Genomic DNA, 17,598 nt, shown 5'->3' with positions numbered 1-17,598 from the left:
AATGGATCCCCAGTGAATGTGTGCCATCAGAATGAGAGCCCAAACAGCTGATAAAATATTACAATAATTAATAAGAACACACACAACTCTAGTCCATCAATTAATGTCTTGTGAACTGAAATCCACTGGCGATCAAGTGATGTAATGCTATATTTCTTAAAATCTGTTCTGATAAATAAAACTCTTTATGGTGACTACGCCTGGTGGTGAGTACATTTTCAGCAAACTTTCATTTTTGGGCGAACTACATACTGGACAGCACTGAATGGTTGTCCATGTCTCATTGTAATGGCTTTAAGAGCCTACAATTCAATCGTTTGCCAGTAGGTGGCAGTGACGGTCTAAAAATAAATTTTTGTAACTTATGGTCTGCAGCAGACATTTTATTTCACTGTTAATGACTGACACACACAAAAATCAACATACAAAATTTTAACAAGTTTAACAAGGAAATCTAATTTAGTCTAAGAAGGAAAAAGGTATAGAACACAGCCTACTTTGTGATTTGCTTGGACACATGGCAGATTAATTGGCATATACAAACATGCATTGATATCAGACTACTGAGCCCACTGAGCAATATAATAAATGACATAATAATAAGTTAACCATAATAAATGTCTTGGGCATCTAAAGAGGCTCATAAATAATATGCATCACTTTCTTTATCAAGTGGGTTCACAGTTGTTGTAGGTCATATTGACATGGTTTAGACTTTAATTTATTTATTAAGAGTTGGACTTCTAACCCAAAAGTTGTGGGTTCGAGTCTCGGCACTGGCAGGGATTTTATAGGTTGGGGGGGGGGGGGGGGGGGGTGTGACCAACACTCTCTTCCACCTTCAATACCATTGCTCCCTGGATGCCACAGCAAAAAATGGCTGCCCACTGCTCTGGGTGTGTGTGTGTTCACTTGGATGGGTTAAATGCAGGGCACAAATTCAGAGTAAATTTTGACTCTTGAAGTGTGGTTTATCATTTCAGGTCTATGTGACCCAGTAACAGCTATGCTGGATTATTAATAGCATCATTAGAACATTAAAAAAATCAACAGTGTGCATTTGCTTGTCCTTTGTTTGACTCCCCATCAACTGATACTAAAAGCAATGGTTCTCTAACAGAAGCCACATATGTTCTTGAGTATTATTTCACTTGAATGCAGAGTGTAATATCTGAATTGGACAAAAACAACAGCAGAGGAGAATCACTTTTACTGCAGTACAGGGGGTCTTTTCCTTAAATGGATAACTCAGTAAACTCAATAAATGCATCCAAAATCGCATACCATCTGAGAAGGTACAACATTTAAAAATCTAAATATTACATCTGCCATGTTGTCTTTGTCATGTGACTCACAATGTCAGTTGCTTGACTGCCATTCAAAAATCTGCTCCTGTGGCCACATGGGATAGTATATAAAGTATAGTGTTCAGCAGATGTCCACTTCAGAGGGTCATCTGGGGACTTTTTGCATACTGTTTTATGAATACTGTGAATTCAGACATTGTCTTTTCACTAACTGTTTTTTTTTTTTCACCTGCTATATAGTCAGGAAGTAAGCGATTTCGGATGCAGACAGGGATTTTATTTTATTTTTTAAAGGTACTATGACAGCAGACTTGTACTCATTCTGAAGCCTAGTGGTGTGGATGCTGTATGACGAAGAGACCCATTGTAAAAATGTTCTGTGTTTTATATGTTATAATTTATTTAGTCACCCAGAAAGTATCAGATCAGGGCAACCATAATTCATTTGATCATGTGATCTCAACATGATGTCCCCAATACGGCAGCCTATAATGTAATATAAAGCAGCTTTTATTACTCTTCATCTTCATCTGATGTTAGTGTAAATTATTGATTTCATTTCAATGTTCCCTTCTTGTTCTTTATTTATTTATTTATTAAGAAAAAAATAAATTCAAATTTAGTAACAAATGAACGTACAAAGAATGCACAAATGTGGTATGACAATGAGCCATTTGGATTCGACTGAAAGCGCTCTCTGCTGGCTAATGGAGGAACTTACAGGAATGGCCCTCTGACATCTCTCCAGTGTGTAAGCAGACACTTTGCTGCTGGCGCTTAATCCACGAGTATTTGTCAGAACAATGGCGAAATTTCTTTTACTCATGCTTCATGTATATGCCAGAACCAGAAAACCAGCCTGCTCTTTTTCTACAGCGTTAACAGTGTCGGATATTCATCGTCTCATCGCTTTTTTTCTTTCTTTTTTTTACTGCTGTGTAATAAATAATGCAAATACAGGGGCCTGTCATTTTAGACTTTTATTAGAACACATCTTAAGAAGCCATTGAATTCACCTCTCTGTCTCTCATGTTCCCAATACCTTTACCCCTTAACATGCAGACATTTTTCTTGTAGAGTATCATGTTAATTAAAATAAAACCATTTATTTATGGAACAGTGCTGTGCATCCTAAAAAAAACAACAACAACAACAAAAAAAAAAACATTCGGTCATTATAAGCTCAGCCTCATGTTGTTCTAAACCGATTCCAAACCACAGCTGTTCTTTTTGAATATCATGTAAGTGAAGCAAAACAGTGTTCCCGTCACTTGCATTATATTGAAAAAGAGCAGCTTTGACACTGTATAAAAACACTTTTTGATTATTATATAAGAGGTGAGTAATTGATGACTGAATTTTTATTTTGGAGGAAACTGTTCCTACAGTACAATAAAACAATGCATGTGTGTGGTGAAGACCAGTAATTTAATTTACCAATTTACTAGCACAAAATTTCATTCGCTTATTTCCGTTTCAAACACACTACCATTCAAAACTTTTAGATCTGTAAGATTTTTAAAATGCTTTTAAGAAATAAAATCTCTATTTATCCAAAAAACCGCGAAAACAATAACATTGTAAAATACTTCTTCAAGTTCAAAAGAACAGCATTTAGCTGAAATTGAAAGCTTTTGCGCACACGCACACACAGATAGAGAAACACATTTTCTAAACAAGAGCACCTGATAAGCTGTAACAGGCAATTTCACTGTGTAGGCAAAATTGGTGAATCTATATAGTTTGATTGGTTTTTAAATGTCATAGTGTTAGAACAAAACCTAAGTTTCTGATTTACTGACTAGTCACTTACTGTAATGTACTGTGGAATTTTCTTCCTGTTTAAATGGACAATCAGACATAATTAAGTGTAATAACAGGTAGAATAATCAGACCATTGTAAGGTAGAATGGTGTACATACACCATACATTTTCTCTCTCTTACATCTCTTCTGGGCATTTTGCTTCATTAGTGCTTAGATTGGCCATTCATCCCTCAATCCATAAAACATACTGAGCCAAAAGAGATGCGTGTAGTGTTCTAATGGATCACCTGTGAGTAACAGCAGGACAGAGAATAATACGTGTTGGCATTCCTAATTAGCACGTCCAGTTGTAAAAGAGATTGGCAACAGTCTCTGTTGGTGTCATAGAACTATCCTGGGATCCATTTCCCCAATCCAAGTTATTTCTAATGGAATGTCTTATGAAGTGTTGAAGACCACTGCATAGGCTTGTTTATATTCTACAAAGCAAACCAGCATGTTTTCCAAGCTCCCTTATGAAATGAAAATGGTAGTTCAAGGACCTGATATAAAATTATCCTTACTAAACAAAAACACATGGGAATGTACTGAAAAATATAATGCAGTTTATTAAGTAATGCATTTTCATATATGGGAAACTAGTACTTACATGTATTAATAACCTGCAATATATGCATGGACCATGTGTGGCTATATATATTAAGGACCAATTCTCACTAGTAACTAGTTGCTTATTAGCATGCATATTACTAGCATATCAGCTGTTTATTAGTACTTATAATACACATGCCTTACTCTGAATGACCGTATTTTAGATCCCTTAATTCTACCCCATATAAACTTAACAGCTACCTTACTAAGTATTAATAAACAGCAAATTAGTAGTTTATTGAAGCAAAAGTTGTAGTTAATAGTTAACAGTGAGAATTTGACCTTACAATAAAGTGTGACCAAAAATATATAGCAAATAAGACAAAAACTGTGCTACATTTTTAATTTGATTTATCTATTTACAAATAATAGCTTTATTGAAACAATTAATTCATTTTACTTTCACAAGTTAATGCATGAGTTTGCATAAAGCTAAACACAGTCATACACTTTTATTTCACTTTATTGTTAATGTTTGCATAGTTACACAATTCATGTATGAAAATATGTGAAAAAAAAGTGTTTACTGAAAACAAATAACATTTTAGGAGGTTTGGACAATTGCATGCCTTGTTAAAATCATGGCAACATGGTGGGTAGAAAATGAGATTTTAAAACTTAACGGTGTTATATCAAAATATATCAGTACACATGGCTTTGTAGTCAAGCAGTGTGGCCATGTGCCTCTGAGGTTTCCTGAAGAGCTGGGATATCAACGGTTTGCTGCCTGCCATGTGGCCGGCACAGATGGAGCTGAGCCTTTTTTCCACCAGGGAAAGGAAAGGAAAAGAATGTCCGGCTCACACCACAACCCTTGGGTGAAGCTTGAGCAATGGGCACCTGGAGGCCGTGATTCTCAAGCTTAAACTTTAATGAAGCCATTTCCATTCACAAATGTGTAAAAGAACCCTTACGTACTACTTATAAACAATGCCATTGCTAAATGGGGGTCCTGGGATGAGATATTTATGGTTAGGCCTCCTTTATATGGGCCCAATGAGTAGATTATACCAGAAGACCTTAGAGGATGCCTTCATCAGAGGTCCTTGTGCAATGTTTCCCTTGATGACAGCCCTACTTATAAATCAGAAAACAAAATGTCTGTTGATTCATTCTCAAATGCATTATTCATAATCTCATATGTCCATATTTAAAATCTCTTATAAAATGCTGTGTGTGCAGTTGCTGTGAGGCAAACAATCTAAAAATTTGGCTTAGAATTTTACATTTCTGCCTCGGGTTTGTCATGCATAAAACATAACAGAATATGAATCTGTTTTTTCATTTTGAACAATAATTGCCTTTCTGAGGGGAGCGACCTCTTATGACACATTGCAGCCCTCTTCTGAGCCCAATACTTCACTGTAATTGAGGCCAGTTTCCTGTCTCATTGAGGCTTAATGTTGCTCCACACATCTTGTCTCTGTCTCCAATTTATTTTAGTACATTTCAAAGCCCAGCCCTTCTTTTTGACAGAGCATGGATTAGCGCTCTGGTAAGGGAGACTGTTATTTTTAATATCCTGCCTGTTGCTAGACAGGCCTGCCAGCATTGATACAACGTTCTGCTTGAGTTGCAGCATGGTTAATTGAGGAGAAAGTGGCCACATTAATGGTAATGACCACAGCCACAGAAAAATTTGAGAGAGAGGGAGAGTGTGAAAAAGACAGATAAGCCAGAAGGAAACGATGAGAAGGGAGAAAGAACTAGTGGAGGGCACAATCATACTGATTTTGCATTAAAGCCCAATTGAGTAAGTGTAATTTTGTCATTTATTTTTGCTTATCACTTACAAACTTAATTCAGACTATATGTGGCTTATAAATCTAAGAAATCAAAGTGCTCCTCATAAATTAGGAATGTATGTACTGCAATATTTCCTTATACCGAAAAACAATTACGCCTGAAGCACTTCAGTCTCATACATTGTCATTATATGTACATTACACTATACAATACATTATACTATTTAAAGACAAGTGTAAAATTATAATTTCCTGTTACTATTGTTTTGCAGGTTTTTTTTTTTTTTTTTTTTTTTGCATTTGATAAAATGACATTATACACATGATCAGACCAACATTAACAACTGTTTAAATTAAATGTCAGTTGAAATGCCAAAAATATCTTAATGGTTATTCAAATTTGCAGGAGTGGCAAACAAACAGACAAACAAATAGTTGTGCTTTTACAAACACCAAATATATGCAAAAATCACTGAATTTAAAAAAAAAGTATAAAAAGTGCAAAATGATTATACATTGTCACTTACAATAAAGATGCATCACAATTTATGAACAGTTTGATTAGTCATTTTTACATTCCAGTGTTTTCCCTATGAGCAAGACTTGATGGAATGCATTTGGCATTTCACTCCACTGAATAAAATGTTTATCCATTATATACGTAAAAATGAAATTTCATTTTTACAAAATTAACAATGTTCTCCAAATAATAAAAAGATGTACAAGAAAATTACATGCATTTGAATACTACACATCAAAATTATTTAACTTGAATGTAATATGTTTTCCTTCTAATTACATTTTCCACATACACCCCCCCCCCAAAAAAAATAAAAAATCCATTTGTAAACAAATACAAAATCGCAAACAAATCGCAGGAATAAATCAATATCCAGATTAAATCTCTAACACACTTTTAGCTGAATATACCATGAAACATTTTAAATATAGCCTCTTTTACTTTATTTAAACAGTATGTTTCCCCAAACACGCCAAGCTTTATTCCAATTCTAAATACACAGGTCCTAAGCTTTTGACCTGCAATACCTGTTATACTATTCCTATTAGTACAACTGTGTTTAAGAAAATCAACATCTCCTAGGAACATGCTGTCTTTAACATATTGTCAGAAGAATCACAAGAGCTTATGGAAGTATTACTTGCTCCCTACAAACTGTTTTCAGCATTCATGAAATGTTTCTAGAGCACCAAATTGGCATATTAAAATGATTTCTGACTGGAGTAATGGCTGCAGCCAATTCAGCTTTACCAAAAATACATTTTTAATTGGAGAAAAAAAAAAAAAAAAAAAAAAAAAAAAAAAAAAACACACCCACACAATACTTTGTCCAGGTCTCAGGAAGAAGAACTTCAAGCACTGATGCCAGAGAGCAGCTGTGAGAAAACAGCCAAATGATACCAAAAAACACCAACTCTTCAATTTAGCAATTATTTTTATTTGAGGTGGTAGTGGGGGAGATACAATATTTCTAAACTGTTTGAGCAAACAGTGAAAACATGCCATATGAATAAAGCACTGAATTGAAAAGATCTCCAGAAAGTATTGTGCAAACCTCCCATGACCATTTCACTGAGCACATCATTGACCTTGGCCACATCGCCGACCACTTCCTTGACCACATCCCTGCCCGCTTCCCTGGCCCGCGCCGCTTCCCATTCCAGCGCCGCTACCCTGGCCCGCGCCGCTACCCATTCCAGCGCCGCTACCCTGGCCCGCGCCGCTTCCCTGGCCCGCGCCGCTTCCCTGGCCAGCGCCGCTACCCATTCCGGCGCCGCTACCCTGACCATAACCGCTTCCCATTCCAGAGCCGCTTCCCATTCCGGTGCCGCTTCCCATTCCGGCTCCGCTACCCTGGCCCGTGCCGCTACCCATTCCAGCGCCGCTGCCCATTCCAGCGCCGCTGCCCTGGCCCGCGCCGCTGCCCATTCCAGCGCCGCTACCCATTCCAGCACCGCTTCCCTGGCCCGCGCCGCTTCCCATTCCAGCGCCGTTTCCCTGACCATAACCGCTTCCCTGGCCCGCGCCGCTTCCCTGGCCCGCGCCGCTTCCCATTCCAGCGCCGCTGCCCATTCCAGCGCCGCTGCCCTGGCCCGCGCCGCTGCCCATTCCAGCGCCGCTTCCCTGACCATAACCGCTTCCCTGGCCCGCGCCGCTTCCCATTCCAGCGCCGCTACCCATTCCAGCACCGCTTCCCTGGCCCGCGCCGCTTCCCATTCCAGCGCCGTTTCCCTGACCATAACCGCTTCCCTGGCCCGCGCCGCTACCCATTCCAGCGCCGCTACCCTGACCATAACCGCTGGTCCCACTTCCAGCGCCCCTTCCCTGGCCCGCGCCGCTTCCCATTCCCATTCCAGCGCCGCTTCCCTGGCCCGCGCCGCTTCCCATTCCAGCGCCGCTTCCCTGACCATAACCGCTTCCCTGGCCCGCGCCGCTACCCATTCCAGCGCCGCTTCCCTGACCATAACCGCTTCCCATTCCAGTTCCGCTTCCCTGGCCCGTCCCATTCCAGCGCCGCTTCCCGCTTGGTCCCTGTCGCTTCCCATTCCAGCGCCGCTTCCCTGGCCCGCGCCGCTTCCCTGGCCCGCGCCGCTACCCATTCCAGCGCCGCTTCCCTGGCCCGCGCCGCTTCCCATTCCGGCTCCGCTACCCTGGCCCGTGCCGCTACCCATTCCAGCGCCGCTGCCCTGGCCCGCGCCGCCCCCATTCCAGCGCCGCTTCCCATTCCAGCGCCGCTACCCATTCCAGCGCCGCTACCCATTCCGGCGCCGCTACCCTGACCATTACCGCTTCCCATTCCAGCGCCGCTTCCCTGGCCCGCGCCGCTTCCCATTCCGGCTCCGCTACCCTGGCCCGCGCCGCTACCCATTCCAGCGCCGCTGCCCTGGCCCGCGCCGCTTCCCATTCCGGCGCCGCTACCCTGACCATAACCTCTTCCCATTCCAGCGCCGCTACCTGGCCCGCGCCCGCTACCCATTCCAGCGCCTCTTCCCTGGCCAGCGCCGCTTCCCTGGCCCGCGCCGCTGCTGCCATTCCAGCGCCGCTACCCATTCCAGCGCCGCTTCCCTGGCCCGCGCCGCTTCCCATTCCAGCACCGCTACCCTGACCATAACCGGTTCCCAGGCCCGCGCCGCTTCCCATTCCGGTGCCGCTTCCCTGGCCCGCGCCGCTTCCCTGGCCCGCGCCGCTTCCCATTCCGGCTCCGCTACCCTGGCCCGCGCCGCTACCCATTCCGGCGCCGCTTCCCATTCCGGTGCCGCTTCCCTGGCCCGCGCCGCTTCCCATTCCAGCGCCGCTACCCATTCCAGCGCCGCTACCCATTCCAGCGCCGCTACCCTGGCCCGCGCCGCTACCCATGCCGGCACCACTACCCTGGCCCGCGCCGCTACCCATTCCGGCGCCGCTGCCCTGGTGGCCCGCGCCGCTTCCCATTCCAGCGCCGCTTCCCATTCCAGCGCCGATACCCTGGCCCGCGCCGCTTCCCATTCCAGCGCCGCTACCCTGGCCCGCGCCGCTTCCCATTCCAGCACCGCTACCCTGGCCCGCGCCGCTACCCATTCCAGCGCCGCTACCCTGACCATAACCGCTTCCCATTCCAGCGCCGCTGCCCTGGCCCGCGCCGCTTCCCATTCCGGCGCCGCTTCCCATTCCGGCTCCGCTTCCCATTCCAGCGCCGCTGCCCTGGCCCGCGCCGCTACCCATGCCGGCGCCGCTACCCATTCCGGCGCCGCTACCCTGACCATAACCGCTTCCCATTCCAGCACCGCTTCCCTGGCCCGTGCCGCTACCCATTCCAGCGCCGCTACCCTGACCATAACCGCTTCCCATTCCAGCGCCGCTACCCTGACCATAACCTCTTCCCATTCCAGCGCCGCTACCCATTCCGGCGCCGCTTCCCATTCCGGCGCCGCTTCCCTGGCCCGCGCCGCTTCCCATTCCAGCGCCGCTACCCCTGACCATAACCGGTTCCCTGGCCGGCGCCGCTTCCCATTCCGGTGCCGCTTCCCTGGCCGGCTCCGCTACCCTGGCCCGCGCCGCTACCCATTCCAGCGCCGCTGCCCTGGCCCGCGCCGCTTCCCATTCCGGCGCCGCTTCCCATTCCGGCTCCGCTTCCCTGGCCCGCGCCGCTTCCCATTCCGGCGCCGCTTCCCATTCCAGCGCCGCTTCCCTGGCCAGCGCCGCTACCCATTCCAGCGCCGCTACCCATTCCAGCGCCGCTACCCTGGCCCGCGCCGCTACCCATTCCGGCTCCGCTACCCTGGCCCGCGCCGCTACCCATTCCAGCGCCGCTTCCCATTCCAGCACCGCTTCCCTGGCCCGCGCCGCTTCCCATTCCAGCGCTGCTTCCCTGGCCCGCTACCCGCTTCCCATTAACCGGTTCCCTGGCCCGCGCCGCTTCCCATAAAACGCCGTTCCCTGGCCCGCGCCGCTTCCCATTCCGGCTCCGCTTCCCATTCCCGTGCCGCTTCCCATTCCAGCGCCGCTTCCCCCGCGCCGCTTCCCTTCCAGCGCCGCTACCCTGGCCCGCGCCGCTTCCCATTCCAGCGCCGCTTCCCATTTGCCGGCGCCCGCTTCCCATGCCGGCGCCGCTTCCCCTGGCCCGCGCCGCTTCCCATTCCGGCGCCGCTTCCCATGGCCCGCGCCGCTTCCCATTCCGGCGCCGCTTCCCATGCCGGCGCCGCTTTCCCATGCCGGCGCCGCTACCCTGGCCCGCGCGCGCTACCCTTCCGGCGCCGCTGCCCTGGCCCGCGCCGCTACCCATTCCAGCGCCGCTTCCCTGGCCCGCGCCGCTTCCCATTTCCAGCACCGCTACCCTGCCCATAAACCGGTTCCCGCGCCGCTTCCCATTCCAGCGCCGCTTCCCTGCGCGTAACCGCTTCCCATTCCAGCGTGCCGCTTCCCTGACCGCGCCGCCGCTTCCCCTGGCCCGCGCCGCTACCCATTCCAGCGCCGCTTCCCTTGCCCGGCGACCTACCCTGGCCCGCGCCGCTTCCCGTTCCAGCGCCGCTTCCCTGGCCCGTTCCGCTTCCCATTCCAGCGCTGCTACCCTGACCCGTGCCGCTTCCCATTCCAGCGCCGCTACCCCTGGCCCGCGCCGCTACCCATTCCAGCGCCGCTACCCATTCCAGCGCCGCTACCCATTCCAGCGCCGCTACCCATTCCAGCGCCGCTACCCCTGGCCCGCGCCGCTTCCCATTCCAGCACCGCTTCCCTGACCATAAACCGCTTCCCTGGCCAGCGCCGCTTCCCATTCCGGTGCCGCTTCCCTGGCCCGCTCCGCTACCCTGGCCCGCGCCGCTACCCATTCCGGCGCCGCTGCCCTGGCCCGCGCCGCTACCCATTTCCAGCCCGCGCCGCTACCCATTCCGGCGCCGCTTCCCATTCCGGTGCCGCTTCCCTGGCCCGCGCCGCTTCCCATTCCAGCGCCGCTACCCATTCCAGCGCCGCTACCCATTCCGGCGCCGCTTCCCATGCCGGCGCCGCTTCCCATGCCGGCGCCGCTTCCCATGCCGGCGCCCCATTCCAGCGCCGCTACCCTGGCCCGCGCCGCTACCCATTCCAGCGCCGCTACCCTGGCCCGCGCCGCTACCCATTCCAGCGCCGCTACCCATTCCAGCGCCGCTACCCTGGCCCGCGCCGCTTCCAATTCCAGCGCCGCTTCCCTTTCCAGCGCCGCTACCCATTCCAGCGCCGCTGCCCTGACCATAACCGCTTCCCATTCCGGCGCCGCTTCCCATTCCGGTGCCGCTTCCCTGGCCCGCGCCGCTTCCCATTCCGGCTCCGCTACCCTGGCCCGCGCCGCTACCCATTCCGGCGCCGCTGCCCTGGCCCGCGCCGCTACCCATTCCAGCGCCGCTGCCCATTCCAGCGCCGCTGCCCTGACCATAACCGCTTCCCATTCCGGCGCCGCTGCCCTGGCCCGCGCCGCTTCCCATTCCAGCGCCGCTACCCATTCCAGCGCCGCTACCCATGCCGGCGCCGCTACCCATGCCGGCACCACTACCCTGGCCCGCGCCGCTACCCATTCCGGCGCCGCTACCCTGACCATAACCGCTTCCCATTCCGGCTCCGCTACCCTGGCCCGTGCCGCTACCCATTCCAGCGCCGCTACCCTGACCATAACCGCTTCCCATTCCAGCGCCGCTACCCTGGCCCGCGCCGCTACCCATTCCAGCGCCGCTACCCATTCCAGCGCCGCTACCCATTCCAGCGCCGCTACCTTGGCCATAACCGCTTCCCATTCCAGCGCCGCTACCCTGGCCATAACCGCTACCCATTCCAGCGCCGCTTCCCATTCCAGCTCCGCTTCCCTGACCATAACCGATTCCCATTCCAGCGCCACTTCCCTGACCATAACCGCTACCCTGGCCCGCACCGCTACCCATTCCAGCACCGCTTCCCTGACCATAACCGCTTCCCATTCCCACGCCAATACCCTGACCATATCCGCTTCCCATTCCGGCGCCGCTTCCCTGACCATAACCGCTTCCCATTCCCGCGCCGCTTCCCTGGCCCATGCCGCTTCCCTGACCATAACCGCTTCCCATTCCCACACCATAACCCTGACCATAACCGCTTCCCTGGCCAATACCCTGACCATAACCGCTTCCCTGGCCAATACCTCTTCCCTGGCAACTTGCCTGACCTCTTCCCTGACCACGTGGTCCACTGCATGCAAAGCCACCGGTGGTTGGGCAACATTTCTGTGTGCCAGGACACTGGCCATCATTGAAACAGCTTTCAGCACACAGTGGAATCATCTCCGGTATGGGACACTGACCCGGCTTCACTGCGTGAACACATATTCAGCTTTAGTTTGTGCATGTAGACCAGGGCTGGCGAACGTCAGTCCTGGAGTTGCAGCCCTGCAGAGTTTTGCTTCAACCCTAATCAAACACACCTGAACAAACTAATCAAGGCCTGAAGGGTTATTAGAAAGCTACAGGCAGGTAAGTTTTAATTTAGGTTGGAGCGGAACTCTGCAGGGCTGCGCTTCTCCAGGACCAGAGTTCACCACCCCTGATATAGATAGTATGCCACTTCAATATACAACAAAACACTCAAAGCATGAATAGCAAGTTTTACTTTAAGAGTGAATTATATTCCAAGTCAGTGGTTCTCAATTCCAGTCCTGGGGGACCCCTTGCGCTGCACATTTTGCATGTTTGATCAAATAAGGGAGACTTGCAAAAATATGCAGAGCAGGGGGTCCCCAGGACTGGAATTGACCACTGTTCGAATTATTATTCCTCTTTTGTAAAACCATCCTGTACTTAAAACTATCCTAAGGGATGAATTCAAACCTACTTTAGACGAGAAAAGGCAAAGTCTCTTCTTAGAACTTACATTGAATTCAATGATTTTTGTTGCTTTTTTTTGTCCTAGCATCCATTATTAACTGAAACTCACTGAAAACAGGTAGTACGCAAACAGGCCCACAGTCAAATCGACAGCATTTGTGTCCTCCAGGGCAGTCTTCATCTGAAGAACATCCTCGATGGGACGGCACGACCATCAGCCTTGCCGGACAGAAACCATCCACTAGAGAATTCAAGAGGATCATTAGGGGAGGCCCAGGTAGTGTGGTTTCAGCATTTGTAAATCAGGGGTTTCACAATGGGTCTCAAACCTAAATACAAATTTGACATTTGTCTGCTTCAAATCAAGTGTTTTAAAACCTACTCATTCATAAACTGTGTTAATTACTTTCAAAGACTGAGAGACTTATTTCTGCATTTCTTCAGGCTGTGTAATGAAAGCAACAGATCTTCTCACCTGTGGTTCGTCTTTGAATAGCGTGAGTTACGCTCAAGCATCCAAACAGACACAATAAAACAGCAATCAACGAGAGATACACTCGAGCTGTCATCCTCCCGGCCTGTGATCTCTGCTGGAAAATGCGCTGAATTGGTGCGTCAGGAGAAGCAGACAGCAAAGTGCACAAAACTAAAACAAATATGTGTTGCTGCAATATCAACCTCTGTAAAATGGGGTTTTAAAGATCCAAGGAGAACAGGTCAATTCCAAGCCTGATCAAACTCACCTGCCTGTAGCTTTCTAGTAATCTGAAATGCCTTGATTAGCTTGTTCAGGTGTGTTTGATTGGGGTTGGATGAGCTGAATGCTGCGTTCACGCCATGTCATAATAATTAAGCTAACCTAATTACGAGAGGATTGTGCATTTCTATGGCGACACTATCAACTGCAAAATGAATCTGCAGTGGTCAGGTGGTACAGGGATCATGTTGTGGTACCAATAGGTGTGTTCGACTTCATGCAGCGCTGCGTGCCGGTTCTTCTAAATCTTCTTCTTTTCTTAAAATTAACCAGAACAAAATATACAACAGTAATGTGCAACAGTGTGCAAACCATTTACTCAGTAATCAACAACTGTATATTCGTAAAAATATTACAAGTCTTGTTTTCTTTTTAATTAATAAATTTCAACAAAAATATAATGCAGCAACTATTTCACAGCTGATAATAAAAAGTTACTTGAGCAAAAAATCAGCATATTGAATGATTTCTAAAGGATCATGTGGCACTGAAGACTGGAGTAATGACTGCTGAAAACTCAGCTTTGCCATCACAGGAATAAATTACATAATAAAACATACTAAAGCAGAAAGCAGTTATTTTAAAATTCTACAATATTACTGGTTTTACTGTAATTTTATCAAATAAATGCAGCCTTATAGAACATAAGACATTTCTAATAATAAAAATAAATAAATAAATAAATAAAAAATCGGTGGGCACTCCAAACGTTAGTATGTTAGTGTACCTTGTACATAACATCTTTATGACTTGTGATAAAATGTCCATCCATTAGCAGTGTTAGTTTTTAAATGGCATAATCATAATGGCTATTTTATAACATGATGTTACAGTCTTCCTCTCCGTTCCCTCAGACTGGCCCAGAGTGTTGTAAGAGGTGTGCAGATGTCAGAGTTAGTGAGAATGAATGTGTTCTGACAGGATGGAACACAGACACTCTGCATGTAGCTGCCACAGGCCACATGGCCTGACAAATGCCACATCAGAGAACGAGGGAATGAAGGGGGGTAATACAGAAGAGGGCCAGAAGAAAGAGGGAGAATAAGAGAAATCCTTGCTGTGGTGAGCATCATCTTTTATTACATGCGACAGGACACTTTTGTTTGTGTATGTAAACCATAGGCTTTTTGTGTGTTGCCCCCAAGCAAAATTAAGAAGAATCGACTGGTTTATGTCACCTTATTATGGAGATTTACCACTAGGCGCTTGAGGAAGATATAAATATAGTAAATATAAATGAAGGTCAAGGAATGTTTGGATTCATATTTTGTGGACAGTATGAAAGTGAATCAATTCATAAAGAGTCCATCTCATGTCAGAAACACTAATTATACTTTACTTTCTTCAGAACAGAGTAAAAATCAAATTATACTTCAGTATATGGTAATCGCTTTGGACTTTAGGGTGGTGATGTAAAAATAAAACAACATGAATGGCATGTTCATAATAATAACAATGATTTTAATGTGAGTTGATGGCTCTAAATTGCACAGCACGTAAAACACATGCTTGAAATTATATGCACATGCCTCACACAGTCCTAGTTGTTCTATTTTATTTTATTTTTCCCATATAATGCCTGCAGTGTTTTCCTTGCACCTCCTTTGGTCCCTCCATTTTTTTCTTGAAAACCATGCATTAAGTTTTTGTGGCTAAGTTTATATATAAATGCACACAAACTAACCATTTGCTTACCAGTTGAGGTCTATATCTCTGGTTTCTGTATTTTTTCCTCTACTATTTCCTAAACATACTTTTGGAGAACAAATTCAAGATGGTGTCCTGTAGCACCTATACTCTTTGTTGAATACATACAAGAAGTATGTTATGCGTAAATTAAACAAATCTGTAATTCCTTTAAAACTACAAATAGCTACTGGCTGGACAGTTTTGGAGGATTATTTTACCTTTTATTTGGGCTCTCAACTCAATCAAAATGCCTTTGTGAGCTAAATATTGATGAGAAAGTTGTTGTTATTGTCTCTTAAACTGTTTTCCAGATGTGTTGGCAGATGAATAAAATCTCCCATAACATGCCACAAGTCTAGGCTCAGCTGGGAATCATCCCAGGAACATCAGGTACAAACTACCTCACCAGTTAGCCTTCAAGCTGAGGATGAGTGAGAGAGGGTTACGTGAGGCTAGGTGAAGAGGAGTGAGAGAAATGCTAATGGAGGACTCAGGCCAGAGAGTGTGTGTGTGATTGTGTGATTATCATGCAGGCCGACAGGGTGGATGGGCACACACCTCAGCAAAGCAATCAGCTGCCAGGCCTTACCACATTTCACACTGAATTCTGCTCACAAAGCCCAGAGACAGAGAAAGAAAGAAAGAAAGAAAGAAAGAAAGAAAGAAAGAAAGAAAGAAAGAAAGAAAGAAAGAAAGAAAGAAAGAAAGAAAGAAAGAAAGAAAGAAAGAAAGAAAGAAAGAAAGAAAGAAAGAAAGAAGAAGAATGAAACTGGCTAAAAGTGAGAAAAGTGCAACATAACAGAAAACATTTGAATCCGCTCAAAATATGTTTACAGGAATACCAGCCAGCTGGACGGAAATAGCTGATGTAGAGCATCTGTTGCAATTAACATTCAATCCATGATTTCAAACTGGGTGGTTATATAAGCCTGTTTAAAAAAGGTTAAGGCGAGAAGGATTGTACACCCCGAGAAATTATGCAAACAATCTTAAATGACCCTGAGCCGATGAGCGACTATGACAGACTGTTTATTGGCTTCTTTAGACGTATTTACAGTCTGCTCCCAGTCATGTCAACTCACAGACATCAAAGTTTTATGATGTTCATTACTTTCCCCAAATTCCCCATGGTTATGAATAGTCATGATTCTTAAAAATAAGCATGCTGTAAGAAAAAGCTGGAAGACACGTGGCTTGAGGTTCAGGCGTTCATTATAGAAAGTCTTTGGTTTGTATAATATTACATAGTTTTTTCATTGGTTGTCAGAGTTGAGTGCATGGGATCATTCTGAGGCCTTAATGAGAGTGAATGACAAAATGCTGGGAGGGAAAGACATGACATCCCTGTGCACGCACACCTTGTTTTTAGATTTGTATGATTCACCAACTTAATTAAAGTGTTGTTGTCAGCTCCAGGGAAATTCTGAGAAGGATGCACATGTATACATTTGAACATAAACTTGCCTGGCATGTGATATACTTCAGTGTGTACGTTATACAGTCAGCTCTTGCGTTCCCTTCAAAAAAAAATTATTTAATTTAATCAGTATTTTTGTCTTGTTTTGTTAGTAAAAACAGACTTAAAGCAAAATACATTTACTTAATTGGGTAGGATATTTGGACTTTTTCTCAGATAATATATATAGAATTAAGTACATTTTCTTATCCCTTTTGCCATTTTTTCTTGTTTTAATAATCATAAACCTCACTAAATTTTGTAAATTAATGCTTAAAACAGGAAACAATTTGCAAATGGGATCAGATATCTTGCATAAAAATATGCAATACAATGGATGAGACACATACTAACACATCATTGGATTCTAAGAATCCCAAGTTGTTAGTTGTATCTATATATGTTCTTGAAAGAAATGAGGCCACGTTGATGTGAGCAGATGCAGTGAATTGATGAAGGTTTATGATGTTTGAGATGCCAGCAGTTACTGTTTTGTCCTGAGGCCAAATCCAATGAACTTGCTACACAATCAACCATATTGTGCAGGATGTAAAAGAAATGAATGTGAATGAAGCGATTTCAAGAACAGGTGTCAACTAGTGCACCTTTCAAATGAGCAGCAAATTCAAACTTTAACACATGGATGGAAAAGCAGGAATATATATAATATAATATAATATAATATAATATAATATAATATAATATAATATAATATAATATAATATAATATAATATAATATAATATAATATAATATTACCATTAGCTCTAACCAATTATTGGAGACACGTAGCACATTCAGACTGTATCTGACCAGTCCTGCTAATTAGGGAGTAATAAGCATGTTTCTGAAGCATGTGGACTGATGCCACTGCTATTTAGAATCAATATGGGATATTAAGCCTGTTT

General features: G+C 46.0%; 2 protein-coding genes across 2 annotated transcripts; both read right to left on the bottom strand.

The window, feature by feature from the left end:
- Positions 1-7,919: 7,919 nt before the first annotated feature.
- Positions 7,920-8,716, bottom strand: LOC122145333 (keratin, type I cytoskeletal 14-like). The gene is made up of 2 exons (XM_042758511.1): positions 8,105-8,716; positions 7,920-7,964 (listed from the first exon to the last, which is right to left on the bottom strand). The coding sequence occupies exon 1, from the start codon at positions 8,681-8,683 to the stop codon at positions 8,153-8,155; it is 531 nt and encodes a 176-aa protein (XP_042614445.1). The 5' UTR covers positions 8,684-8,716; the 3' UTR covers positions 7,920-7,964; positions 8,105-8,152.
- Positions 8,717-10,002: 1,286 nt separating this feature from the next.
- On the bottom strand, positions 10,003-13,510 carry LOC122145263 (fibroin heavy chain-like). Its single transcript, XM_042757755.1, has 6 exons — positions 13,265-13,510; positions 12,899-13,030; positions 12,087-12,278; positions 11,455-12,056; positions 11,169-11,400; positions 10,003-10,151 (listed from the first exon to the last, which is right to left on the bottom strand). Exons 1-6 carry the CDS (start codon positions 13,356-13,358, stop codon positions 10,003-10,005), a joined length of 1,401 nt encoding a protein of 466 aa, XP_042613689.1. The 5' UTR covers positions 13,359-13,510.
- Between the last annotated feature and the right edge of the window lie 4,088 nt (positions 13,511-17,598).

This window comes from Cyprinus carpio, chromosome A1 (genome assembly GCF_018340385.1).
Source record: "Cyprinus carpio isolate SPL01 chromosome A1, ASM1834038v1, whole genome shotgun sequence".
Lineage (NCBI taxonomy): Eukaryota > Metazoa > Chordata > Actinopteri > Cypriniformes > Cyprinidae > Cyprinus > Cyprinus carpio.
This window is presented reverse-complemented; position numbering and strand designations above follow the sequence as displayed.

Bases quoted from the DNA above. Each gene is read 5' to 3' on its own strand.
- LOC122145333 (XM_042758511.1), bottom strand. From the start codon at position 8,683: ATGGGAAGCGGCGCGGGCCAGGGAAGCGGCGCGGGCCAGGGAAGCGGC.
- LOC122145263 (XM_042757755.1), bottom strand. From the start codon at position 13,358: ATGACAGCTCGAGTGTATCTCTCGTTGATTGCTGTTTTATTGTGTCTG. The intron at 13,031-13,264 runs GTGAGAAGATCT...TGAATTCTCTAG, and splicing joins TATTCAAAGACGAACCACAG to TGGATGGTTTCTGTCCGGCA. The intron at 12,279-12,898 runs GTGAGTTTCAGT...GTGTTCACGCAG, and splicing joins TTGCGTACTACCTGTTTTCA to TGAAGCCGGGTCAGTGTCCC.